The sequence below is a fragment of the Macrotis lagotis genome, chromosome X, assembly GCF_037893015.1.
Source record: "Macrotis lagotis isolate mMagLag1 chromosome X, bilby.v1.9.chrom.fasta, whole genome shotgun sequence".
In the NCBI taxonomy this organism is placed as follows: Eukaryota; Metazoa; Chordata; class Mammalia; order Peramelemorphia; family Peramelidae; genus Macrotis; species Macrotis lagotis.
In genome coordinates this window covers 537,410,866-537,438,297 of record NC_133666.1, presented here as the reverse complement: position 1 = coordinate 537,438,297, position 27,432 = coordinate 537,410,866, and the positions used below count along the sequence as shown (strand labels likewise).

General features: G+C 35.5%; 1 protein-coding gene across 2 annotated transcripts in view; it reads right to left on the bottom strand.

Annotated features, from left to right (window-relative positions):
- Positions 1-2,943: 2,943 nt before the first annotated feature.
- The window catches only part of CPNE3 (copine 3), a 64,038-nt gene continuing 39,549 nt past the window's right edge, over positions 2,944-27,432 (bottom strand). For both annotated transcript variants that reach the window (XM_074199597.1, XM_074199596.1), the window contains exons 8-16: positions 19,557-19,655; positions 15,545-15,631; positions 14,332-14,391; positions 13,598-13,731; positions 12,372-12,426; positions 12,228-12,279; positions 10,112-10,245; positions 7,716-7,952; positions 2,944-6,393 (exon numbers count right to left, since the gene is read on the bottom strand). In XM_074199597.1, the coding sequence (XP_074055698.1) occupies positions 6,283-6,393; positions 7,716-7,952; positions 10,112-10,245; positions 12,228-12,279; positions 12,372-12,426; positions 13,598-13,731; positions 14,332-14,391; positions 15,545-15,631; positions 19,557-19,655 (969 nt within the window). In that variant the 3' untranslated portion in view covers positions 2,944-6,282. The remainder of the gene's footprint in view (positions 6,394-7,715; positions 7,953-10,111; positions 10,246-12,227; positions 12,280-12,371; positions 12,427-13,597; positions 13,732-14,331; positions 14,392-15,544; positions 15,632-19,556; positions 19,656-27,432) is intronic.

Here is a 27,432-nt window from a genome sequence, read left to right as displayed (position 1 = left end):
CAAACAAAAAGTTATTAGCTATTCCATAATTAATCTTCACCTCCTTCCCATGATCATATCATTTCTTCTGTTAGAATACTCTCCCCTGAAATGTTGGACTGGATTGGAATTTCTGATGCTTAATTCTAACCCTAACCATTCTTCAAGGTCCAATTCAAATGCCAGCTTCATGAAGGAAGTGTAGGAATAAGTAATATAAGGGATGAATAGGAAATAATTAACAGCAGGAAAGCACTAGAAGTAAGAGGGACTGGGGAAGGCCTCCTATAGAAAATGAAATCTAAGGTGAAATTTAAAGAAAGTCAGGAAAGTCAGTTATCTGAATCAAGGATGGAAAGCATTCCAGGCATGAGCCACAGCTAGAGTATGCCCAGAAGTGAGAGGTGCAAGTGTTTTCTTTGTGGAAGAGCCAGGAGGCCAGAGACACAGTGCTCTTGCATGTCTGGAGGAAAAAAATCTCAGAAAACCAGAAAGGAAGAGGCAAAATTGTGAAGGGCTTTGAATGGCAAAACAGTATTTTGTATTTGATCCCAAAGGGAATAAGAAATTATTGGAGTTTGAGTCGGGTGTGGGTGATGTGATCAGAATTGTGTTTAGAAATACTGTTTTAGTGGTTGCATGAAGGATGGACTGAAGTGGAAAGAGACTTGAGGCAGATAGACTCATCAGCAGGCTATGGCAATAATTCAGGCATGAGACAATAAAGGCCTGCACTAGTGATATCAAAGGAAAGGGGGTATATTCAAGAGATGTTGCAAAGGTGAAGTCAACAGGCCTAGGGAACAGTTTGGATGTGGGCGATAAGAGAGAGTGAAGAGTCCAGGACAACTCCTAGGTTGAGAACCCGAAGAACCGAGAAGATGGGAGTTACCCTCAATAGTAATAGGAAAGGTAAAAGATGGGCACAGTTTGGGATGTCTATTGGACATGCAGTTTGAAATGTCTGAAAGACAGAGATGTGGTTGAAAATAAGCAGTTTGGAGCAGGATAGATAGATTTCAAAATCATGAGCATAATGCTAGTAATTAAATCCCATGGGAGCTGATGAGATCACCAAGTTGTAGAGGATCCAGAACAAAACCCTGAGACACCTACAATTAGACAGCATGGTTGGAAGAGGCTCCAACAAAGAAGACAGAGAAGAGGCAAGTAGATAGATAGGAGACAGTTTATCCAGTTTAAGAGTTGTATCACATGTAGATCCTATATTTGATTGCTTTCTGACAGGGGGAGGAGAGATGGAAGGAGAAAAGTGCAAAACAAAAAATGATTGTTGGAAAAAAAATTAGTTGTGCTAGCAAGGGAGTGGATGTAACAAGTATTTCTTTTTTAAAATTTCTTTAGTATTTGAAATAAAACTAGGGTCTTTCAGGAGTCTTTAAACCTCATCTATCTGAAGAGGTCTATGGGGAAGGGAGAGGGTCTGCATATACCTGTGAAGAAAAGAGCCAAAATAGATGAAGGGGAAAAAAGACCTGAGTTAATAATTTTGTTCATTTGAGTTAATGCAGAATTCAATTCAATAAACCTTTTTAATAACTAAGGAGAAACTTCTTGAAAATGCAAAAGGAAGATTTTATTCCTCCTTAGATACTCCAAAGGGTCTATAAAAATGCCCACATCTCCCTTATCCCCCCAAAATCCTCACTTAATCCTTCCATTCCTCCTAACTATGGCCCGATATCTCTTTGCACTTTGAAGCTAAACTTGAAAAGGCTTTTGTCTACAATAGGTGCCCAGGAGAATGACCATCATCTAGATTTCCCCTCAGCACCAGGATAAAGGGATGAGGAGAATTACTATACAAGGCTGGATCATGCAAGGAAGTTGTACATCTGGGTTATTTAGTGTGCATACTATGTACATTATGGCTTCCATGGATGTGTACAAAAAATAAAAGTAGTTATCATGCCTGAAGTACAAGATACAAAAAAGTAGAGTTTCATTCCATCTGCCTCACAGAATCATCACTGTTACAGTCCCCCATTTCAGAATGAAAAGATTCAACATTTAAATAAAGATGTAATGGTAGAGGGGCAGCTAGGTGGTGTAGTGGATAAAGCACACCGGCCCTGAAGTCAGGAGTATCTGGGTTCAAATCCGGTCTCAGACACTTAATAACTACCTAGCTGTATGGCCTTGAGCAAGCCACTTAACTCCATTTTCCTTGCAAAAACCTAAAAAAAAATTTTTAAAAAAAGACCCAATGCTAAAAAGATGGTATCAGTACAAGTGTGGCTAAGGTCAGGACACAGTTTATCTCCCCCTGAGGTTTTTCAGTCATGATCAACTCTTCAAAACTCCCTTTTGGGGGTTTCTTGGCAAAGATACTGGAGTGTGTTACCATTTTCTTCTCCAATTTATATTTATAGATAAGGAACTAAGGCACACAAGGTTAAATACTCTAGGTCATGGAGCTTCTAAGAGTCTGAGGCCAGATTTGAATTCATGGAGATGAGTCTTCCTGATTCCAAGTCTAGTGCTCTTTTGATCAACTGGTACCATCTAACTGCTCCAATATCTTCCCATAATGCCAATCAAATATGGAAGTCACACTGTTCAGGCTATTCTTAACTAAAGAAGATAATCTTTAATTATGATGTCATGCCTTGTTTTGTCTACACACTCAATGCAAGAAACATTTAAGTGCAACCACTCATGTGACCCATACAATTATATTTTCTCTATTAGCTTAGCTTAGCCTTAGCTTCTTGAAGGGAAGAACCTTATCTTACATTTTTCCTTATTACCTAGTACCATATCTTTTAAATTGGTCACTGTGCATTAAATATTTGTTAAATAAGTGAAAAAAAAGTAGTTTAGTTGAATTCTATAAAATGACAAACCTCTACCTCTTTGTGAAAATAATGTTTCTTTAGATATTTTACTTTTCCTTTGGTCATTTGGGCATCATGTAGAGAGGCACAAGAGATTCAAGCAGGACCATAATAAAGTCAAGACACCATACTTCTTACACCAGAATCAATTTTATTATAAATCAAAAGAAACATCAAAACTTGTGGCCATATATTAGGGACTATTATACATATTCATATATTAGCAAAAAACAACTTTTATAAAAGCACATGAATACTCTAAATCTGATTCTCAATCAAAGTATCAGGTTACCCTGACATGTAATTACCCTGGCACATCATGAATATTAAAAGAAATTTTTCAAAAAAAAATAGCAAGAGTATTTTGGTTGTTGTTGTTGTTGTTAAGGGAAGTGAATTTCAAAAGAAAGAAACATCAAAACTTGTGGCTATATATTAGGGACTATTATACATATTCATATATTAGCAAAAGACAACTTTTATAAAAGCACATGAATACTCTAAATCTGATTCTCAATCAAAGTATTAGGTTACCCTGACATGTAATTACCCTGGCACATCATGAATATTAAAAGAAATTTTGCAAAAAAAAAAAAATATCAAGAGTATTTTGGTTGTTGTTAAGGGAAGTGAATTTCCAAATAAGTAAAGGAAGAAATATCAAGTGTGTCAAAAATACAGCACAAGAATATAAGGATATCTATCAAGTTTACTTTAAAAACCAGTTGAGGGACCATGAGATTAGACTAAAAATCTGAGAATCACTGGTCTGAGGTTTACATTTCCCAAGTTTATACTAAGATTTTTGTTCTTAAGTTTTACCACAAGATGGCACCAACTAGCTAAGCTAGTTAGTCTAAGGACATACTTGCATAGCTGTTAAGATGACATGATTTATTTGGTTTCAAAATATCCTATAACCAGTCCCACAATATCCTCTTTAGAAACATGAATACAAAAAGTATAAAACTTAATCCAAATGTGGCACAAGAGATGGAGGCTAAATTATTGAAACTACATGTTTTTCATAAAGTGATGAAAATATGTATAGATGCTTTTAACTGAACATATAAAATAGACAAATATTTATCTTACAGCAGCTTATTCTGCCTCAGCAGCATCTAACCATGGGCTGAATGGCATTAGATTATTTGAGAAGAACATTTCAAGTAAAGGAATGGTATAAAAACAAAAACACTAAATCTGCTTTATTTGTGTTGTCATTGGCCTTGTGACCTGGGTAACTTAAATGAACTGTGCTTCATTTCAATGTTACATTCACTTTTGTTGTCTCTCCAACACTTAACATAGTATCTGGCACATAGCAGGTGTTTAACAAATGTTAACTGATTGTTAAATGAAGTAGAAAATTTGGGGGGCCATTTTCCACATAATTCAAGCCCTAAACCAGTAAAGCAATAACTGAATATTTTCTCCACAGCAGGGATATAACATAAGAAGGATTGCCAACAAGTTATAAGGTAACAAGAAATAAGATTCTATCTATCAGATGAGTATCAGTTAATAGTGGTTTGCCCAACCCCACAGAATTATAGGGAGTTCTATAGGCCCATCATATCAAACCATGTCAGCTACTTTACACAACATGGCAGCAAATGAGAATTACTTCAACTTGAATTGTCTAGTCATTTTAAACTCCCTAAAAGTCTTATTAAACCCTAGGCTTCTCTTCCATGTTGCAATGAAGAGGTATAAAACCTAGGTGTGGAAGATTTTTAAAAGCTAGACTAAAGAACATATATCTTCATTTATACATGTATATTTGGACCAACACTAAAAATTGTTCACTCACACATTTTATTTTCTTGTACTGGTTTTCAGTGTTGCACTTTTAACATGTATAAATATGTTAATGGGCTTATAAATACATGTATGTTAATGGATTTAAGCGGTTTTAATATATACTTATGTTGATGGCATTACATATACTCAGAGGTTTAGTGTAGGTTATTTTTTCAAAGCAATTAATGAAGAGGAAATATGCTTTAACACAGTGTATTCTAGAGAAACAGTTTTCAGAATGAAAAGAATTTCTACTCTGAATAAAAACATAAGACATAGAAAATGAACCTGTGATATGATTGTTGGGAGTGAGTTCACCAGTGAGTTAACTCCTTCTCTGAAATTTACAGTCCAAAAGTGTAACCTAGAGCACTGAAAGCTGAAGCAATTTGTTTACACATCCAGTATGTATGAGACTCGAACCCAGATAGGTTGGTTTTCTGTCCATTACCACAAAGTCTAATAAGCTTAATAAAAAAAATAAAAATTTAAAAGAGTTCCCAAATGGGGTTGATGACTCAAAAATTTTTTTTAAATTCCAAAAAATTTTATGATTAAATGTAGGCACTAAAAATTATATACTTATAAAATGACAGATTAATTGTAGGAAACTGATATCCCTCAGAAAAAAAATCTCTCTTAAAATAAGGTTGGCACTGATTAACAGGTGATGTGTAAAAGTCTAGAGAAGCACACTACAGGAAGCAAAGGAGTACTCAGCTGGGCATTGTGGTCCACAGAGTCAATCTCTGGAACAAGAAACTCCACTTGAGACTTAGAAAACACAAGCTCACATGAGATGAACTCCTCACAAATTGAGCAGCTGTGGAACCCCAACAATAATAACAAAAAGCTATATCTTTAATTTCTAAGGCATCTCTCATTTTGCTTGAAGCAGTTTAACAACAAGATTCATTTTCAACTCAATTATCTTCAGAATCTTCAGTAATGAAAAAAATCATTTTTAAAAAAGTCAAAAAAGCAACAAAGAATTGTGAATCTATAACATGTATCTATTCAGTGACTGTTTAATAAGGAACTAAGCCTATACTGCTCCTCAGGGCAAAGCATTCATTTACATAATGGTGTGGCTTCTAGAGTGCAGGACTATGTAAAGGCATGTGCATAAAGTTGACACCTAAGGTATGAGAAGGACTGGTTAAGGTGCCCCACAAATCATCTCAGCTAAACAGCTTTATCTTGATCAAGAGATGAAGTTTGCACATGGAATATACACGGACCAGGACAACAGCAAAGTTTAGCAGTTCATAGGTAACATCTGCTCCTGCAAAGTTATCATTATCATTCACAAATGACTTCATCCCATTCATATCCAATTAATGTAAAGCAAGAATCATCTTACTGCCACTTTCTAACCCAAACACACCTCAAGCAATTCCTACCAGTTACCAGTCACTGAACTGACTACAGAGATATGCTTTCCATATTTAAAAAAAAAGAAATCCACAAGCATATACAAAAATGATATTCCAAAAGAAATACAAATATGGCTCCACGTCAAAAAGGAATCATGTCACACACAGGGAGGCAATAGGAAACAACACTGGTGAATGCATCTGGGTAAGAGATAAAGCACCCACAGCTCCACCTGGTGCAAAGGAATTCTCCTGGGCTTTTTCCATTACTTTGTAGCAGGATTCTTTGGAGGGAGGAGTTTATACGTGTTAAAGTAACCCACCACTTGCTGGGGAACCTCTGCCAGGACACACTGAGAAAGGGCTTCCTTTGGAGACTTGTTACAAAAGAAAAAAAAAACAAGCAAGTGTTTTTGTTAGCATTCACACATTAAATAACAGATTAGGTACCCTTACTTAAACAAGATTACCTGATACTAAAAAAATTCCATTTTCTCCTTGTGGGCTTGAGGCCCATTTCTTATCTTGGTTTCATCAAGATAAGGAAGCAGAGTAAGTTAAAGGTGCAGTTAACTTCTTTTCAAAAAACAAAACACTATGCATTCTTTTTTTCATGCCCTCCTCTGAGACTAGAAAAACAACATTCAAGATGTTTTCCTTAGACTTAAAAATGCTTTTAAACTGGATGACTATTATACTCAGAAATGATCATTGTTTTTTAATATTCTATTTTTTTCCAATCACATCTAAAAAGAATTCTTAACATTGCTTTTTAAATTTTGAGTTCTAAATTTTTTCCTTCCCTCCTTCATTTTCCCCTCCCTAAGATGGTAAGCAATTTGATGTAGGTTACATATGTGCAATCATCTAAAACATTTCCATATGATCATTAAAAAAGAACTAAGCATTTTCTTCAGTTATTCCTAGCAAGCTTAATCCCAATAAGAAAATGGGAATTAAAACTACCATGGTATAGCAGATAAAGGGGGGGGGGGGAGAATCTAAAACATTCACAAAATTAAAGTAATGTCTTCAAAGCACCTTATCCTTACCCTAGAAAATCTAAACATATGACATACTTGGGAAATTACCAAACCTTCTAGGGCAATGATTCTTAAACCAGGGCCCTAGGACCCCTTGGTAATCTGTTGGATGAGAAAGTTGGATGAGAAAGTTGGATGAGAAAACAATTACATCTTTATTTTCATTCATCTTTGGCTCTCTTTTAAATCCTATACATTTAAAAATGAAATTTAAAAAAAAGGTTCTACCAAAAGGGTCATGATGGAAAAAAAGGTTACTAATCTCTGTTCTAGTGATAAAAAAAATGGACTCCATGTTATACATCTGCACTGGTTCAGAAAAAGTAAGGACCTATTAGACAACCTCCTTCTCAGTCTAATGTTTAAGACCATAATTATTGGTATCAAAGGAGTCTATGACTAGAAAAATACCAACAGAGACTTCAAAAACAGGGAGGATACATGATTCTTACTGCACAAAAGCCCTGCAGATGGATATAGGCACAGAAATTTCAAGAACTATTTGAGGAAAGTCCTTAAGGAAAGGACTCACCCTTGCTAAAGAATGTGACTTATACACCTCCTAGGCATGGACACCTATTCAATTAGCTGACCATGGAACAAGGAAGAGTCCTTCAGTCCTTCATTTGAGGAAAATATAGAATGGTCATACTCACATTCTGAAACTGTCTGAAAGGAACAAATTGAACAATGTCTCTGATAGCAGTCTCTCCAGTTGGGGATCTGAGTGGGCCACCATCCCCATCAAGAAATTCCATTGCACTGAAGTCTGCACCTCCAACACCAACAATGATAATCGACATGGGGAGTTTGGCTGCATTCACTATGGCTTGCCTGGTTTGATCAAGGTCTGTGATCACACCATCAGTGATGATCAAGAGTACAAAATATTGCTGTTAAATAAAATAAGCCTTGTTAACTTCATAACCAAATGGTGTTAGTAAGGAAAAGCTAGGTTGCTAGATGGTACAGTATATAGAGGACTGGGTCTGCAGTCAAGAAGCCCTGACTTAGGGGTGGCTAGGTGGCGCAGTGGATAAAGCACTGGCCCTGGAGTCAGGAGTACCTGGGTTCAAATCTGGTCTCAGACACTTAATAATTACGTAGCTGTGTAGCCCTGGGCAAGCCACTTAACCCCATTGCCTAGCAAAAACCTAAAAAAAAAAAAAAAAAAAAAAAAAAAAAAGCCCTGACTTACAATCCTGCCCCAGGTGCTTACTATCTGTGTAGTCTTAGGCAAATTACTTAATTTTTATTTGCCTCAATCTTTTTTATTTGAAATGGAAACAATAATAACACCTAGCTCCTAAAGAGTCTACCTGTATATCTTTGTCAATATGGGTCTTTCTCTCTTTGACAGTCTACCTAGCAATGGTATCTTTGGGTCAATTTTTGGCACACTTCCAAACTGTTTTCCAAAATAGTGGAACCAAATCACAATTCCACTAACAGTTTATTAGTGTGTCTATCTTCCTCCAACCCTTCCAACAATGGCTACCTCTGTTCTTCGTCATCTTTGCCATTTTATCAGATATAAATTTGAATCAAAACTTCAGAGTTTTTAAACTTATATTTCTAGATAGTATAATGAATAAATGCAGTAGGATTGGGGTCAGGAACACCATAGTTCAAACCTGGTTTCAGATATTTATTAGCTGTATGACCCTGAGCAAGTCACTTGAATTCTGACTTACTTTCCTCAGCTGTAAAATGAAGATAATAATAGCACCTACTTCTCAAGAATCATCATGGGACTCAAATATTTGGAAAGCTCTTATGTACATAGTAGGGGTTTATACATGCCTGTTTGTTCTGCCCCATCATTTGTTTTAGAATTTTCTTTAGTATTTAATTTAACAAGTATTAATTAAGGACCAGGCACTAGACTTGATTACTAATTGTTTACATTCCCCTTGAGAACTACTTGTTCACATTCTTTGACCACTTATCCATAGGGGAATGACTCTTGGAAGGTCACTGACTTCTTATTAAGAGCAAGAAAATGTTATATAAAGCAATATATTAAGAACAAGTTTAAGCAACCAAGTCATTTTTATTAGTATAACTAAATTATAATTTTGTGGATAAACTATAAATACATTTATATAAATAAATTAACTATAAATGATATACGAGGAAGTTATATGAATCCAGAGGAAGAAGTGATAAATAGAAGTATACAAAGATTGATTTTACACACTTACATATATGTACATATTTGTGTCTAATAATAATCATCTAAGGCAGGGGAAGGGAGGTGGAAAAGAAATAAATTTACATGATAACTCTATTATATACTTAAAAGGAATATCAAGTTGTACATATTTTAGGTTTGTAGTTTATTATATTATGTTACAGAAATGCTTCTTTAATTCATAAATTAAAAATAAAATTAACTTGATTTTTTTAAGTATTTCACCAATATCACCATGGGTCAGCAATAATCTGGGCTTCAAAACTCTATCTCTGCTGCTATCTCATCCTGAAACTCTTCACAGTATCTAGGAACTCTTTACTCTAGAACATCCAACCATCTTTGTATCCTTCTGTCACTGAAATATACCTCCACTAGGCTCTCCCCGTCTCCCACTGGTAATTTCCCACCTTCCTCTATATAGAGAAGTTTCATCAAAAGAGTCACAAGTCAGAAATTATCATCATTAAGAAAGATTGTGGAGTTTTCCAAAATTCAGGGTTCTTTCCTTCCTTCCTTTTTATTTTTGACAACTCTATCCCCTATTCCCCTCTTCTTCCCCATTTCCCCTTACACTGAAAAAAAAAAAGAAAAACAAAACTTTTGAACAAAATATTCATAGTTAACAAATTCTATCATCAAAACTTCAGAACTAGTCATCTAGATTTAACTCCTTTTTTTAATTAAAGGGAACTGAAGTCCAAGAAAGCTAAATGAGTTGGCCCAAATTATAGAGTTAGCATTTGGCAAAGTTAAGGTTCAAGTTCAATTGTCCTGACTTCAAATCCAGTATTCTTTTCACTGAGTGGGAGGGAGATTACCTCCTTTCCACATTCTGACCCACAATATCCCACTTACTGATGCTGTCTGTTGCTGTGTGGCTGCAGCAGCAAACCTGGCCACATGATTGATTATTGGAGAAAAGTTAGTTGGCCCATAAAGTTTTATCTGAGGAAGGCAGGTCCGATAGGCATCTATGATTCCTTGGATTCCTAGAAAATAAAAGCAGAATTAATTGGTATTAAGTAAGTCAGGAGTCTGTAAGACTTCCTGGGATAGAATTACAATTCAGATCCTGTAAAGACCTGTTAATTAGAGAAATAAAAGGAATACTACCCATTTTAAACAAGGCAACAACTGCCATTAATTTGTCTGCTTACAATTTCATCAAATCACACCCTTTCTTTTGGGAATGAAATAGCCAGTAAAACAGGTTTCTATGAAACTTAGATTCAGTGAAAATTAAAATAAGGAAATAAATTTCTTTATCTAGAGTCAAGTTTTCAATATTAAAAAGTTTCATTATTTGGCATAAGAGAAGAATGACAATGCAATTTTTCTAGTTCAGTTTACATAGTTAAAAATTTCTATAAGTTGGTATTATAACATTTATTAAAATAATGCTATGTAGAAACAGCAAAGAACCAAAGAATTAAAATGCAAAGTATGTAAAATTCCAACTAAAACCCAAATGTGTCTAATGTATTCATTCAATAGTTAACTAAAAGCCCAGAAAAGACAACACTCTCAATATAATAAAGTACTGCAAAACAACTGGCAATTTTCAGTTATCAAAATTGTGGGTTTTATATTTTATAGCCTTTTCTCAATCAGGAAAAAAATTCTTTTTGAATGTTATATAGCATACATATAAAACAAGATTAGAAAAATACATTATAAACTTGTAACAGTGGCTGTAAATACATTATCTTACATGTTTCTCATAGGCAATAGGTTGGTTATGGTACATACATAACATGAGACTACTAAGATAATAAAGAATAGGCAAAATATATGTCATTTGTATGGTAGCATACAAGCGACACTCCCATCTACCCACTCTAAAAAAATTACATAATATTGTCAGAAAGTCTTAAAACTACATATTTTAATAAAAAATAAATTCAATAAAATGATAATACTAAGAACAAAGGCATTCAGAGATTTCAAAAGTCATGCTTTTTTTTAGTCGATTCAAAATTCTGTCAACTAAGTTTTCAAAAGTTTGTTAGAGCAAACGTTACTCATAAATGTCACACATGTATTTCATACGGTTATTTTCTTCCCAATAAGACCTTTGATAAACATCTAAAATGTCCAGGTTTTATCATAGTTGAGATGAAACTAAAATACTGGTATCATTTTATATCTCCTCAAATATTTATTCAACCAACCAAAATAAAAATAAAAATGGCACAGCATATATTATAGGAAAATCAAAATATTGCACATATAAGAGGAAGACAAAGTGGTGGCCCATTAAACAAAAGCTAGCTGAATATAAAGGGATGAATATCTATTGCATAGTAAATAAACTGAAAATCATTTCCAAGTGATAGATGAGGTTACCATGCAGGTGCTTACTGAGCTTTACTGCTGACCTTTGACTTCAAAGCTGTGAAGGTATGTATATAAGAGGGAAGGAGTTGCTAAGTTGGGGAACACAATGTCACTTGATAATTTGCCACATCTGATACTGAGTTGTTAGAAAATGCATAATCACTCAAATATTTAGAAACCAGCTTTCTGCACAAATTGCTTCAACTAGTACACTAGGCCAATGGTTTGAATTTCACATGAATTAAGAAGCTAAAATATATGGTTGAGCCTTTATATGCAAATTAATGCTAATTTCTAACATTCTTTTAAAAGTCCAAAGCAAAGGAAGTTAGAACTAATGAAAAAGTTTTATCAGAAATTATTTGACATAGTAGGTAGAAGTTATATAAAATTTTGAATGTTTTAAGTAACTTTTGGATTACAAATTGTTAAAATTCACAAAGCTTTATTTTGTGAAATTAGTAAAGCCTTCTATAGGCCACTACCATTTCAATCAATGAGATAAATTCACATAGAATTTATATACAAATTTATACACAAACAAGAGAAAAAGAGAGATTTTTCAAGTGAAGAAAAAAATCAGTGCCATTCAGACTTTTAGCTTAAGATCTTCAGGTTAATTGTGAAAACTTACCATTACAGAAGGGATTTGCAGAGTTAAAATTCAGGGGAAATTCATGTGATACCTGTCAACACACCAAAGAGAGAATAAGCTTGTCTACCTCTTTCAGTAGGATGCTCTGGGGTGGGGAATGGGGGGAGTAAAAAGATTTCTTACCTGCCACTGAGGAGGTATCTGGGCACCAAATCCAAAGGCTGGAAACATCTTATCACTAAAAAATAAAGTTTAACAATATGAAATGTTTCACTCACTTTAAGTATCAGGTAGATTAATGAATAGTTCTATCAGCTTTGAAAGTACCACAAGAGACAATGAAAAAATTAAAAGCACATTCACTGTAGAGTGAACAGACTTAGAAATATTAATAACACAGAACTCTTTCTAATGCTCACCAATATAAGGAGAAACTATTTTAAAAAAAACACAATTATTGGATGGGTACTATAAGTCATACATCTTGTTAGGTCCTACAGGTACAAAGACAAATTAAATACTTTCAGCCCTGAAGGAGGTGAAATGCAAACCCCTTAAGAGCAGAAACTGCTTCGTGGAATCATATTTGGAGTTGAAAGGAAGCTTAGAAAATGTTAAACACGATAGTACATGTACAACCTGTATCAGATTGCTTGTTGCCATGGAGAGAGGAAAGGGAAGAGAGAGGAAGGGTGGCAGAAAAATGTGGAACTTAAAAGCTTGAAAAAGGATGAATGTTGAAAACTACCTTTGCATGTAACTGGAAAAAAAAATTTAAAAAAAAAAAGAAAGGGACCTTGTAGGGGGCTGAATCCAACACCCTCTTTTTACAAATAAGAAAACTGAGGCCCCAACCGATTTAGTGGATTGCCCAGAGTCACACTATCTAAACTATCTAAAAAAGAATTTGAATTCAGATCTACTTGATTCCAAATCCAGAGTTCTATCCACTCTGCTCCATTTCTTCTGATGTTTTTATTTTGTATCACTAACAAGTAGAATAGCGTCTAACATGTAGCAAGCATAATACTTTTTAAAAGAATGAACTGAACAAGAGTAGATTTTTTTTCTGGACAACTAATACAGTGTCATTTTTGTAAAATCAATCAACAAAAATTTATAAAGCACTTTCTTTGTGCTAGAATTTTTCTAAAATCAATCTATGCACAATTATTAAGTGCTTCTGATATACCAGGTCCTGTAATTAAGCACTGAGGATACAATAGAGGCAAAAGATAGTTCTTTGCCTTCAAGGAGCTCATAATTTAATGGGGGAGATATTAAAAATAAATGTGGACAATCAAGCTCTATATAAGACATAATTATGGGAATGAGAAATAATTAAAAGAGACATGACCCCAGAATTAAGTGGGTTGGGTGCGAAAGATGGGATTTTAGATGAGACTTACGCATCATAATCCTGAATGACCATCCCAACAGACCAAATGGCAGTCAAATATTCATTAACTCCATTGGGGCTGATATAATGAAGAGAGTCAGGAGAGCGAGGATCACCATTTGAGCCCGTGAAGTCTACTCCCACCTGCAATAAACAATAGTATAACATTTACCAAGGTTGGAAGGCACAGAAGTCAGTGATTGACCTCGGGAACAATTTCCTGCTCCAAATACATTCTTTCCTGAGTGACCTAAGAGCAGACATGTGCCTTGGCATTTCTATAGAAAATTAAATCAGTGTTTAAAGAGAGCATTTCTTGGCCTCATCATGAACAACTATCCTCATACTGTTTGCATGAAATACATACCTGCTTTTCCTGTCATTCCAGAAGCCTAAACAATGAATTTCTATTACACTCAGACCTTGACTTTATGGATTTGCTACGATAGTTGCCTTTTCCAATTAACAGTCCTCTGAATTACTCTGTTTATTACCAAATGAGCATAGATTCTATATATGCCTGCTTGCTCTCGTGAATGACAGATTTTCATGTTCATAGAAAACAAAGTTTATGACAAACTCAGAAATTGAATCTGAGCAGAGCATGTTTAATGAATTTATAGAAAATCTGGTCACATATTCAGGAACAAACAAAAACAGTTATAAGACATGCAGTAAAGCCTTCCTATCAAAGTCCCCCCTATAAAACTCAGTTCAATAGACATTGAAATTTATTTCACGTACGGTAAAATTCAGCTGACATCCTCCCATGATGTAGTCAAGGAATGTGCATTCCACTGTAATCTAAACACAGAGAGTTAAAGTTAAAACCTTCCTTTGTAAAATACAGAACAAGGAGTTCTATTCACTTAGGTTTTGAAGAGGTCATAAATTAATCTTGCTGAACCAAACTGAATAAAGGTAAAATGCAAATATATGCAAATTAGTGCTTAATTCTTGTCTAAGATGTCACTGCTTCACTAGTTCCTCTATCCCTAAATTTACACCTCCTTCCAAATACATGGGAACAAAGGCTCATGTTACAGTATTTGCAAAGCTAATCCATTTCACCTTACTTTCTTTGACAACTCCCTAGTAAAACACAAAATTTAATGCCATGACAACTCATTCCATTCTGGTTGGACCGTAGTACACAAAGACAGTTCTCTACTTATCAGTCTTTCAGCATTTCTTATTCCACTGAAAGCTCTTTTAACATTAATGGAGACGCCTTGGCTCAACATCCCAGGGATGTTCTGGGTGGTTTTACACATTAGGATTACATTTTACTTTTTATAGAATGATTTTTTTTTAAAAAAGTGCATCACCACCATCAGGAAAGGAATGTTACCTCAATCAAAAATGGGACAAAGTCAAGAATTAGTTTTAGGAATTTAATAGTGAATAAAATAAAAAGGACTTTGTAATTTTCACATCCATATCAACCAGGAAATAACTCTTACATAATAAGAAGTTTGAAAAAAAAAATTTTCCTTTATCACACTTATAACCATTACTAAGTCCTCTCATCTTGAAAAAATTAACAGGATGACAAAAACTAGGTCAAACTACTCACATTTCAACAAGCTTGGAAAACACCAGTCATTAGGCACTATCTGCAGGGATAGTTGGACATAGTTTTTGTCTGCTTTCTGCTGGAAAAGTACCAATTAAGCAGTTTGTCCCCCCAGTCCAGGCCTCTAGGCAAATACCCCAGTACTTTCTGAGATGTTTTGGCTTTTGAAGTAAACAAGCTATTTAAAAAGATTTTGTGCAACTCACTATCCGTATTCCCCTCTGCTTCCTAAAGATCTCAAAATACAATGTTTAATTTCTGAAATGTCCAGAAATCAAAGATTCAGATGCTCAGATAAGCTGCATGTTGACTCAGGGAATGAATGGGGACAACTCTTCAAATTGACTACAAATTAAAGCAACTAGCCCAACTAGTACTGACCTCACAATGTTTCACACTGATAATACCGGAATTTTTGTAGCTTTTCTTCTTCAGTCTCTTCTTTTCATTTATGCATTCAAATTCAACCTTTAGGGATGAGAAGATAAATGTTAACTGCAAAAATTCCATTACTCTACCAGAAGTCCTAATAGAGATTTAAGAAATGATTTTTCTCTCTCTCAAGTCATATCTCTCATTCCCAAACCAAAAATCTCCTGAGCACTAAACAGTTTTATTTATTCATTAAGTATGCAAAATATCACCAATAGTTAATTTTATCACCAATAGTTAATTTTCCTGCAATTGGTGCAGTCCTAATACTGGATCTGTCTTAGTCAGGATAACTCTTGTTCTACTGGGCAGAGAGCAAAATTAGTTGCACAGAAAAAGAAACACATGATTATTAGAAAAACCAAGAAAAACTGAAGCTATCTCTATCAAAAAGCACAACTGCCTTTAAAAAAGCTAATTTTCATTACCAGATGCATTTATTGTGAGTAAAGCAAACTTTCTATCATATAAGGGCATATTACACGTGACCTGTAGCCTGATAATGCTGTCATCCTACATTCTACTTTTCGAATATTCTTCACTTAGGCCTTCTCCTCTGTCCATCACTCAAAATCCCTCCTATTCCTCAAGACTTATCTCATCTATTGTCTTTTCTGGGTGATCTAACCCTATAAAATCCCATACCATTCAGAAGAATCTATATTAAGAGATCTATATTAAGCCAACTATCGCTTGAGGACCAAATTCAGTCTCGGTCTGCTTTTTATACAGTCCAGCAAATAAATGTCTGAGGCCAATTTGACCTCAGGAAGATGAATCTTTCCTATCTTCTGGCCCAGCACTTTCTCCACTGAGACATCTATTGGATATACTGGAGAGATAATAAAAATATAACCTAGGACAGTGACAGAGGGAATGAAGAGAAGGAAAAACTCAAGTGACAGTCTAGGGATGAAGTCTTAAAGATTTTGTGACTAAATATGAGTGACAATAAAGAGGGTATAAGAGATGGCATTAAACTTTCAAACTTGGGTGACTAAAAAAATGGTGGTATCATTAGTTTGGTCAGAAAGCTGATTTTGGTTAATTGAGAGTTATATATGAGAATTACCATTTTTCAGACTTTCAGAATATAGTGAAATAAGCTTAGCATTCAGGTGATGGTAAGTGAAATTTAATCTTGCCTTCATGCTCCAAAAGATACTTTAACATCTTGATTATGCTTCAGGACCACATTATAAATTGCAATTACTATTATGGGGTAAATTTCAGCAGTATCCCAAATATAATTTTCATCATGATAAAATTCTGGATAAAATGGAATTTTACTACATTAGAAAACATAAAAGTTAGATGAAAATGAATTGGAAACATTTTGCCACAGAAAAGACCTGCTTTCCAAAACCTGGTCATCTCCTAATTCTCCAGGATATACATAATAAATCAGAGAAAATTATCAAGCACTTGTTAATATATATGAATTTAACTCCATAGTTTTTCAAGATCTTCTTTGAATTTCCAGGTTAAATTGTAACATTCTCATTTGTTTTCAAACCCATCACTACTTTCTCCAACTTCCTAATTTTTCAACATCAGTGCTTTATAGTTTTAGTAATAGTAATTTTTAGTACTAATAGGGTCTCATTAAATCAAAACTATCTTTATCCTGCTAGTTGTTCTATCTATGGTAGGTTCTTGAAATTTAAGTGCGGGAGTGGTTATAGATCTACACCTGTCTCTTTTAAGTCTTTTTTATTTTTTAGTCCTAGTTTCCAAAGATTATAAATAAAATAGCAAAATGTTGGCCTTGGTCATTCAGCAGGAAATATGACTGCTAATTATTGTGATATCAAACAACCCCTTATTCACAGAGATGCAACATTACCTCAGATCTGATGACTCCTTACTGATGATAAAAATTCTGTAAAGATTTTTGTAATATTACTGGAAGCAGTTTTGTGTGAAAGAAGCTGTTTGAAAAGTTTGAGTACATTATCAGCTACTTAAAAGCATATAATGTGACAAAAAGATTGCATGCCTTTCAGTCTAATACATTCTACCAGGATCTCCTGAGAATCACCACAAAGACTGAAGTAGTACAGAACCAACATTCCTCATCACTAGACACCAAATCAATGACATCACATAAAGCTTGAATGGTTCCAAATGACTTTTTCCTATTTTTCAAACACTTTTTCTTTTTAGTTTTTGTAAGGCAATGAAGTTAAGTGGCTTGCCCAAGGCCACACAACTAAGGAATTAAGTGTCTGAGGCCAAATTTGAACCCAGGTACTCCTGACTGCAGGGCCAGTGCTCTATCCAGTGCGCCACCTAGCCACCCCTTTTCAAACACTTTTGCCTTGGTTACTGGTGTCTGTCTCAGACGAAGTGACTCAAGACCAAAGAGAAAATTTACCTTTTACAAGCAAAAATACTCATTCCCTCATTCAAAACTCTGTCAAAGAATGCATATTCAGAAAAACTAGTCAGGTTACACTATATAACTCATTTGTCCAGTTACATAGAGCTCTAAAAAATGTATAAAAAGATTGTCCCTGTTATAAGTTACCTAGAAGTCATCACTCAGTCATAAAGCAGATGAAATAAATAGCCAAGAACTTCTACATATTATACTTATATATAGAATATATTAATTTATAGATGATATTTATAGATTACATATTATATAATTTTATTAATAGTATAATACATATTAATATAACATATAAACATCTGTCTATATAACATATACAATGCATAATATATGATATGAATATATAAATACATATAAATCTATTATGTTAATATAATTTATATATAAAAGATTTATTATTTTTGTAATATATGGCCAAAGAACTCTCTATATTATTATATTCAACATTTCAGGAGCTTATTTCAAATATAAAAATTATATTTGCTTCCTGAAAATATGACCATCTACCTATCCTATCCTCCACAGATTCCTAAGCAGAATATTATTCATCACTTCTCATTTTTAGAATTTTTGGCTTCCTTAAAAGCTCATTTCAGGTTTTACCTCCTATACAAGGCCTTTCTTTATTCCCCTTTCCACCAATTAATTAATTACTAGTGTCTCTTTGAAATTATCTTAAAATTATTTTGCATTGCCTTATCTCTGAACCTGCTGTTTCCCCCAGTAAATTCCTCAAAGGCAAGCATTATTTTCTTTTTGTCTCTGAATCTCAGTGTTTAGCATAGTTATGATACCTAGGTAAGCATTTAATACAAATATTCATATATCAGGAGACTAGAAAGAAAATTTTCACTTCACGTTTATCCCATCCAAATCAGAAAAGTAAGGAAGAGGTTAATGAGAAAACCAAAGCTACACTGTGAGCTATCAAGGAAGTACTAACCTACTTTATTTAGAAAGCATTAAGAGCTGGGCTGGATCAAACACATATTTGTTTTAGAACAGCTTTATAGAAAATTATGCTGAGTTACCACAGAGTGAAATGATTTCAGTGGAAATAATCAAAATGGAGTAAAGGTACCCAAATGGCTTAAATGGAATTAGTTGAACCAGATGTCTCTCCTAATAAGGTCTCTCTGAGCAAATGTTTCATATTAGAGCCCACAAAGAACATGATTCTGTCTCTCTCCTGGGTGAGAAGGGAAAGATGGAGAGAAGAGGCAAATAGAAGGTATAGAATCTATTTCAAAAATCAGAATCTCATACATTTTAAGGAAAACAGCATTCTCCTGGCTCGAGGACAACTGCAACAAAAAATAAAAATTCAACTAGGTAAAATACACAATTAGTACTAAACTAAGACTGAACCTCTAAAACTAAATATAAAGCAAGAATTCCAATGCTTAGCTCCTGATCTTTTACTAGATATAAAGATTTAAAGTATTCCATGTAAATATAAGGAAAGTATATGTTAAGACTGTTCATCACACTGACAGAAAAGTCTAACTGCAAATGTAAAATCAAAATAAAAGCAGTATATACAAACAAATTCAAAAGGATACTCACAGGAGCGTTTCGGGAGGCTTCTTTTAGTTTTGTCATAGTGGTTTGGAAAGTTCCAATGAGATCATGTGACCCATCACTATCATAATCATAACACTCCACCTGAAATTAAGTATAATTAAAAACAAAAATCAGCATCTCTCTGATTAACAAGAGCACATGTGAATAAATGGGATAACAACTATCTTTTACCTCTTAGGATTTCAAAAACTTTACATTAGAAAAAAATAAAGAGTTTTGAATTAGACTCCCTGACAAATTAGTAACACAGAGATCTTGAACTAGTGAGAAACAGTTTCCTTGGAGGGAGTATCTGAATACTCACCTATTTCAATCATCCATGGTACAAGGACAAAGGGAGAAAAAATAAATAAAATACATTAATCTTTTTTTTTAAACATATCACTGCCCTTCTCCCATTAAAAATCTTTTCCAAGACTTTAACAAGTAGCAAAATGAGCTGATTTTTATCTTCTTTCCTTTTCTTTCCTAAATTCTCTTGTGACAACAGCAAAAAAAGTCATTAACTCCAAAGAGGGGCAGAGTCAGAGTGCATGGGTATTTCCATAGAGTACATCAATTAAAGCAATGAACCATTTGGCTTCATTGGCTTTCCCCTAATGAGACTTGTCTGATATTATTTAGACTTCATAAGGCTCAAGTGTCACACTGAGAATCCAAACTGTCAAGAGGAAAAAGAAAAAAGCCAGAGGAAAAAAAAATACCAAAATCTTTGAATGTGTTATCTCAGTTGGTTGTCATTTGTTCTTTATCTATTTGCAGCACAAGCTTGTAAACTTTTGATAGGGAAGATACTACATTTCTTAGCTTCAGCTTTCATTATCTGCTGGGCTCCAATAGCCAAGGGTCTCCATTTTCCACTTCTCAATATAAGTAAAACTACCTACTCTGCATTAAATATAATGCCAAGCTTATAGATTTACTCAGAGTTCTTCCTTCTTAGTCTTGTTAAATTCAGAGCAGGGGGAAATGATGTGAAGGCCTATCCAAGCAAAAGAAAGAAGTGCTCTATAAAAGTAGAGATGGGGGCAACTAGATGGCACAGTGGTTAGATCCCTAGTCTTTAGAATCAGAAAGACCTCCAAGAAAAAAAAAGTTTCCCACTTATCTTTAGAATATAATGGGGGGGGGGGGGAAGCTAGGTAGCACAATGGATAGAGCACTGGCCCTCGAGTCAGGAGTACCCAAGTTCAAATCCGGTTACAGACACTTAATAATTATCTAGCTGTGTGGCCTTGGGCAAGTCACTAAACCCCATTGCCTTACCAAAAAAACCTAAAAAAAAAGCCTCTGACAGAACATAATGGGATGTAACACTTTTCAATCCTGTGCATTAATAAACCCAAGGATGAGAAGAATGGCCTAGATGATCAAAAATGTCTCTCCTACAGTAGATCTATATTGTATGACCTGCAATCTATGAAATACAACCTAAAAGAAGCAACTACGTGGCATAGTGAATAGAGCACTGGGCCTGGAGTCAGGAAGATCTGAATTCAAGACCAGTCTCATATACTTATTAGCTGAATGACCCCCAGACAAGTCACTTAACCCCAATTCCCTGAAAGAAAGACAAGAAACACTGCCTAGAAAACATCCACAGGAAATTAAGCTTTTATGAAAATACTTTTTGCTGAAAAGCAATTCAGTTTGGGGCAACTAGGTGGAACAGTGGATAGAGCACCAGCTCTGGAGTCAGGAGGACCTGAGTTCAAATTCATCCTCAGACACTTAATAATTGCCTAGCTGTGTGACCTTAGGCATTGCTTTGCCAAAAAAAATTTTTTTTTGGTTTTACCCCACCATTTCTGTGACTTCTGCTCTACAAGACTCAAACTAATATTTTTCTTTTCATTTTAATTATGGTCATCTACCTTACCAGGAGGTCTTTCATTCCTAACTTCCATCCAAGTAGGAGGCTAAAACTCAGAAAATACAAAAGCAGACAGCATGTTACAATGGAAAGAACACTGGATGTGGAGGATACTATGTTCAAATTCTAACTTTGCCATTTAATAGCTTGTATAACTTTGAATAACTCACTTCTATGAGCCTCAGTTTCTCAGTTGTACCTTTGATGATACCTTATGGATATAAATCTTTGATCTGGCATATGCAACAACTAATGATTTCACATAACACTATTTAAAGTTGGAAAGATGTTTCTAGCACTTAGGACACCAACTATTTTCAGCAGTTTCTAAGTTCCAACTCTTTTTTTTCTTAAAAGTATAGAATAGAAAGAAAATGAATGACTTTGATTCAAACTTCCTACTTCTCCCAAAAATTAAAAAAATACAAAATAGAACACAATCTTAATTTAAAAGAACAAATACAAAAATAATCTCAATAAATTTCATTTGTTTTCTAGTAGTGAGAACTTTAAGAATTGCAGACAAAATTTTGTGTTTGTATATGGTCATGAAAGTGCTATTCCATACACAAGCTTTGAGAAAGACAAGAATTTCACTGAAGAAAAATGTTATAAAAATTTAAAAATAACTGTTTGCATATTTAATTTCCCCTAGAGCTTAACTTCTCTCCAAAAAGAAAAATTTAAATAAAGTTTGTGATTGTTACAATCACTGAAGGTGATACATTCTGATTTCTCTCCCCAATCAATGTTTTAGGTTTGTGTAGCACTTTCTAATTTCAAAGCACTTTCATTTGTTTCATTTCATTTCTTCATCCCACCTGTAAGGAAGACAAGACAAACAGTCCTCAGTACATATCTAGAGGAACTGAGATGTAAAGAGGTTAAGTGAATTGTCCAAAGTCACCCAGCTAATTAATAGTAAATTGAAATTAGATCTAAGGAACTTTCTACATATTTCAAAGATTTTACTTTTTTTTAAATGGTGGAGAGATAGGACTTTACAACATTCACTGGAATGTGGTCCGATATAGTAAAGATAAAAACACCAAAAGATTTATGCTCATTTTTCTCCTTGAAAATGCATTGATCATATCATTAGTGTCTTTCAATAATGAGTAAGAACATGATTGCATATATAACCTCTATCAGATTACTTGGGGAAGAAGGAGGGATGGAAAAAATTTTACAAAAATCAATGTTGAAAGGGGGCGGAGCCAAGATGGCGACAGGAGAGGGCCTTCTCTCAGTTGCTCTGGAGCAAAACTTATAAACTAAGGACTATAACTACATTTTCAAGAGACAGAACCCACAGAGGGACCCAGTGAAGGAGTACTCTAACCCAAGGTAACTTGGAAAAGAGCGGAAAGGCTCGGCTCCACGTGGTCAGAGGGGTGGCCCACCAGAGGGAAGGAACTTCAGTCTCCTGGAGGCAGCCCCAGGGCGCTGGGAGGCAGTTTCCTGACCTATGGCCTGGGGAGCACCGGGCACAACTGGGGGGAACGGGGGACCTCTGCCAGAGTGAGCATGTGGAGCCCAGCCCTCAGGGCACACAAGCAGCTTGGCCAGGGCAGCCCAGATCCAGGAACCAGAAGCAGGCGGAGCTGGTAAGCAGGAGCCCCCAGGGCATGAGCCCATTGAGCTGAGGGAGGGGAGTGAAGAGAGAGAGACTGCAGAGCTCTGTCCTCTGCCTCTGGAACAGGACTCTGGGGCTCTGACCACATTCAGATCCTGATCGCAGTCTAGGCCCCCCCCACCTCAGCCCCGTGGCAGAGGGGGGCGTTTATGGTCATTCACAGACCAGGAGGGAGGACAGAGCCTCACACACTGAGACCCTTGTGGGAGTGCCCCAAAAGCTCAGGAAGCACCCCAAAACCAGGCCCAGGCTGGGAAAATGAGCAAGCAGAGAAACAAGAGGAACACCATTGAGAAATATTTTGCCTGTGAGCCCTAGAAGGATCAAAATACTCAGTCTGAAGATGAGGAAGCACAAGCTCCTGCATCTAAAGACTCCCAAGAAAAAACAGAAATTGGGCTCAGGCGATGTCAGAGCTCAAAAAAAGACTTTGAAAATCAAATGAGGGAGTTAGAAGAAAAACTGGGAAAAGAAATGAGAGAGATGCAGAAAAAACAAGAAAATGAAGTCAGCAGCCTAGTCAAGGAGATCCAAAAAAAATGCTGAAGAAAATAACATGTTAAAAAACCAGCTTAGGTCAAATGGATAAAACAGTTCAAAAGTTATTGAGGAGAAGAATACTCTAAAAAAGCAGAACTGGTCAGATGGAAAAGGAGATTAGAAAGCTCTCTGAGGAAAACAAATCCTTCAGACAAAGAATAGAACTCAAGGAGATTTCTGATTTTACGAGAAATCAGGATTCAATACTTCAAAACCAAAAGAATGAAAAATTAGAAAAAAATGTGAAACATCTCACTGAAAAAACAACTGAGGGGGCAGCTAGGTGGCTAGTAGATAAAGCACCGGCCCTGGAGTCAGGAGTACCTGGGTTCAAATACGGTCTCAGACACTTAATAATTACCTAGCTGTGTGGCCTTGGGCAAGCCACTTAACCCCGTTTGCCTTGCATAAACTAAAAAAAAAAAAAAACTGATATGGAAAACAGATTGAGGAAAGATAATTTAAAAATTATTGGAATACCTGAAAGTCATGACCAGGAAAAGAGCCTTGACATCATTTTCAAAGAATTACTACTGGAAAATTGCCCTGATATCCTAGAAGCAGAGGAAAAAACAGAAATGGAGAGAATCCACCGATCCCCCCGAGAAAGAGATCCCAAAAAACCAACCCCCAGGAATATTATAGCCAAGTTCCAGAACTCCCAAGTCAATGAGAAAATATTACAAGCAGCCAGAAGGACACAATTCAAATACCATGGAGCTGCAATCAGGATCTCACAGGACTTAGCAGCAACTACACTGGAAGCTCGTAGGGCTTGGAATATAATATACTGGAAGGCAAAAGAGCTTAGAATGCAACCAAGAATCAACTACCCAGCAAAACTGAATGTCCTCTTCCAGAGAAAAAGATGGACTTTCAATGAACCAGGGGAATTTCAAATGTTCCTGTTGGAATGGCCAGAGCTGAACAGAAGGTTTGGACTCAGGAAAAGCAAAGAGAGTGGAGACGGAGAAAATATGAGGGACTTAATGATGATGAATTGCATGTATTCCTACATAAAAAAGTGACACTGATTAGTACTCATATGAACCTTCTCATTTAATAGAGCAGGTAGAAGGAAATTTTATAGATGAAGCACAGGAGAAACCTGAATTTGAAGATATATTGTGGTATAAAAATGGAGTCAATAGATAAAAGGGAAATGTAATGGGAGAAAGAAAAAGGAGAGGAGGAATAGGATAAGATTTCATATAATAAGATTTTTCTTTATTACAATATGCCATTGCAATGATATGGAAGGGGGGAGGCAAGGGGGAATGAGGGAACCTTTGCTCTCATCAGAGATGGCTAGGAGAGGAAACAGCAAATATACTTAGTGGGGTATGGACATCTGGAGTAAGAAGGGGTGGGGAAAGGGGTGGGATGTGAGTGATGGAGGAGAGGATGGACCATGGGGGGAAAGTGGTCAGATATAACACATTTTCTTTTTTACTTCTTTCAAGGGGCTGGTATTGGATGGCCTGTCCAGGACCATAGGGCCAGGTGAATTCTGGGTAAGGGGTGGTATGTGGGTTTGGGGCCTCTTGGCCCCAGGACCAGGGATCTGTCTGCTGCGCCACTCAGCGACCCTACAGCAGAGACAGAGGGAAAGGAGAGAGAAAATATAGTACATGGCAGTGGAGAAGTATGAATGGAGGGAGTTGCGATCAGCAATGGCAACAGTGGAAAAATATGGAAGTAACTTTTGTGATGGACTTATCCTAAAGAATGTGATCCACCTGTGACAGAGCTAGTGGTGTTGGAACACAGACTAAAGCACATTTTATTATTATTATTATTTTCTGGGGGGGGGGGTGTTGCAGGGCAAATGGGACTCGGTGGCCTACCTGGGGCCACAGAGCTCGGTGATTGTTGAGTGTCTGAGGCCGGATTTGGACCTAGCTCAAGGGCCAGTGATCTGTCTGCCACCCAGCCACCCCTACTATTTATTATTATTATTACTACTACTACTACTACTACTACTACTACTACTACTACTACTACTACTATTACTATTTTATTTTATTTTGGGTCTTTCTTTTTGGTTTTTATAGGGCAATGGGGTTGGGGTGGCTTGCATGGGGTCACACAGCTGGGTGATTGTTGGGTGTCTGGGGTTGGATTTGGGCTCAGATGCTCCTGGCTCCAGGGCTGGTGCTCCATCCACTGTGCCACCTGGCCATACCTACAATTATTATTGTTGTTGTTGTTGTTATTTTTGTTGTTATTTAATTTTCATTTTTTTCTCTCCCCTTTACTTTATCGCTTAAGTGGGCCTATATTTTCTTGGGGGGGAGGGGGTATTATGTTTACTCTTAAACAAGAATATTTTAGTAATGTATAAAAAATTATTTGTACAAAATAAGAATAAATAAATGAAATAAAAAAATCAATGTTGAAAATTATCCCTACATGTAATTAGAAAAAATAAATAAGTGACTAAAAAAAATAAGAACAAATAAGAAGAATTGATACAAGGATACTCTCAAGATCTTTCTTAAGAACTTAAGGCAGGATGTAGGAGACACTGGCAAAAGACCACCCAGCAGGTATGCCCTCAGCAAAGTAGATTACTGTGCTCTATGAGCAAAACAGAATTGCAAGAGCTCAAAAGAAATGTGTGTACCAATTGAGCCGATCAAAATTTGGGCTATTTGTACCAGACCTGTGGCAGAACATTCCAACCTCATATTCATCAGACACACTGTAACTCAGTTCTAACATGGTGATGTCATTTTGGTCCTCTTGAAGAACAAAGGATAACAACCAACCAATAAACCTGAAGGAGTACTTGTAAAATTTAAAGTTTAAAATTTAAACTCATGCACACTATACACACATACTCAAAGACATATGTATAGAATATATAAAAAAAAAATACATACACCACACAGCTCCACAACATTATACTGATGCATTAGCATTCTTGGCAAGATAGCAAGCATGAATGATTATTTGTCCTCCTGTTTGCTTGATGTTATGGAAATGATACATGCTAAAAGCCCAACACTTGGCACATTCATGAGTAACAGAAATCACTGCTGATTTTCATGGAAGCCTCTTCTCCCCAGCCCCTCAACTGCTCATTTCTATTAATCGTCAAAGCAGAAAGACTCACAGATCTATAAAACTTTCTAAAACTCACTGCAAACAATTAGACACACAATTTAGAAGAAATGTACCTGATAATGTAGGCAGTCAGTTTGTATATTTTTTATGAATGCACAAACTGAGGAATTTTGAAATGGAGAGACATTCACTAGAGAAAGCTCAGAAAATCAGTTTACTTACTATAATAAAATAGCCCATTAAGCATGCCACTGTGAGCAGAAAAATTTAAAAGCATTATTTAATATTTTAACACACCATTAGAAATGAAAATGAAGAGTCATAATTCTGGCAGTTCCAACATTCACTGACTGCTCTGGTCCTATGGATGGAGTCCCAAGTTAATACTATTTGAAGCAAATGTAAAAACTCAATAGATATAATGCTGCATAGATGAATTTTTGAGCTGCTTTTATGGATTTTCTTTTATTTCTAGGTTATTAGTACTAGTGGTGGCTAAAGTACTTTGGAAATCAAAAATATTTTCTGTAAGACAAAATTTTATGAATCCAAGATAGAGCATAACTTTTACATAGTAATTTCCAAATCTATTATTGCTTTATCTAAATTAATTATAAAGTAATTACTTTGTAGTCTTTTGTTGAGTGAGGGAGGAAAACTATCCTTGGAAACACATAAAGAGAACTCAAAATTTAATTTTTGTGTGCAGTATTCAATTTTAATAAGAGTTTTTATGCAGC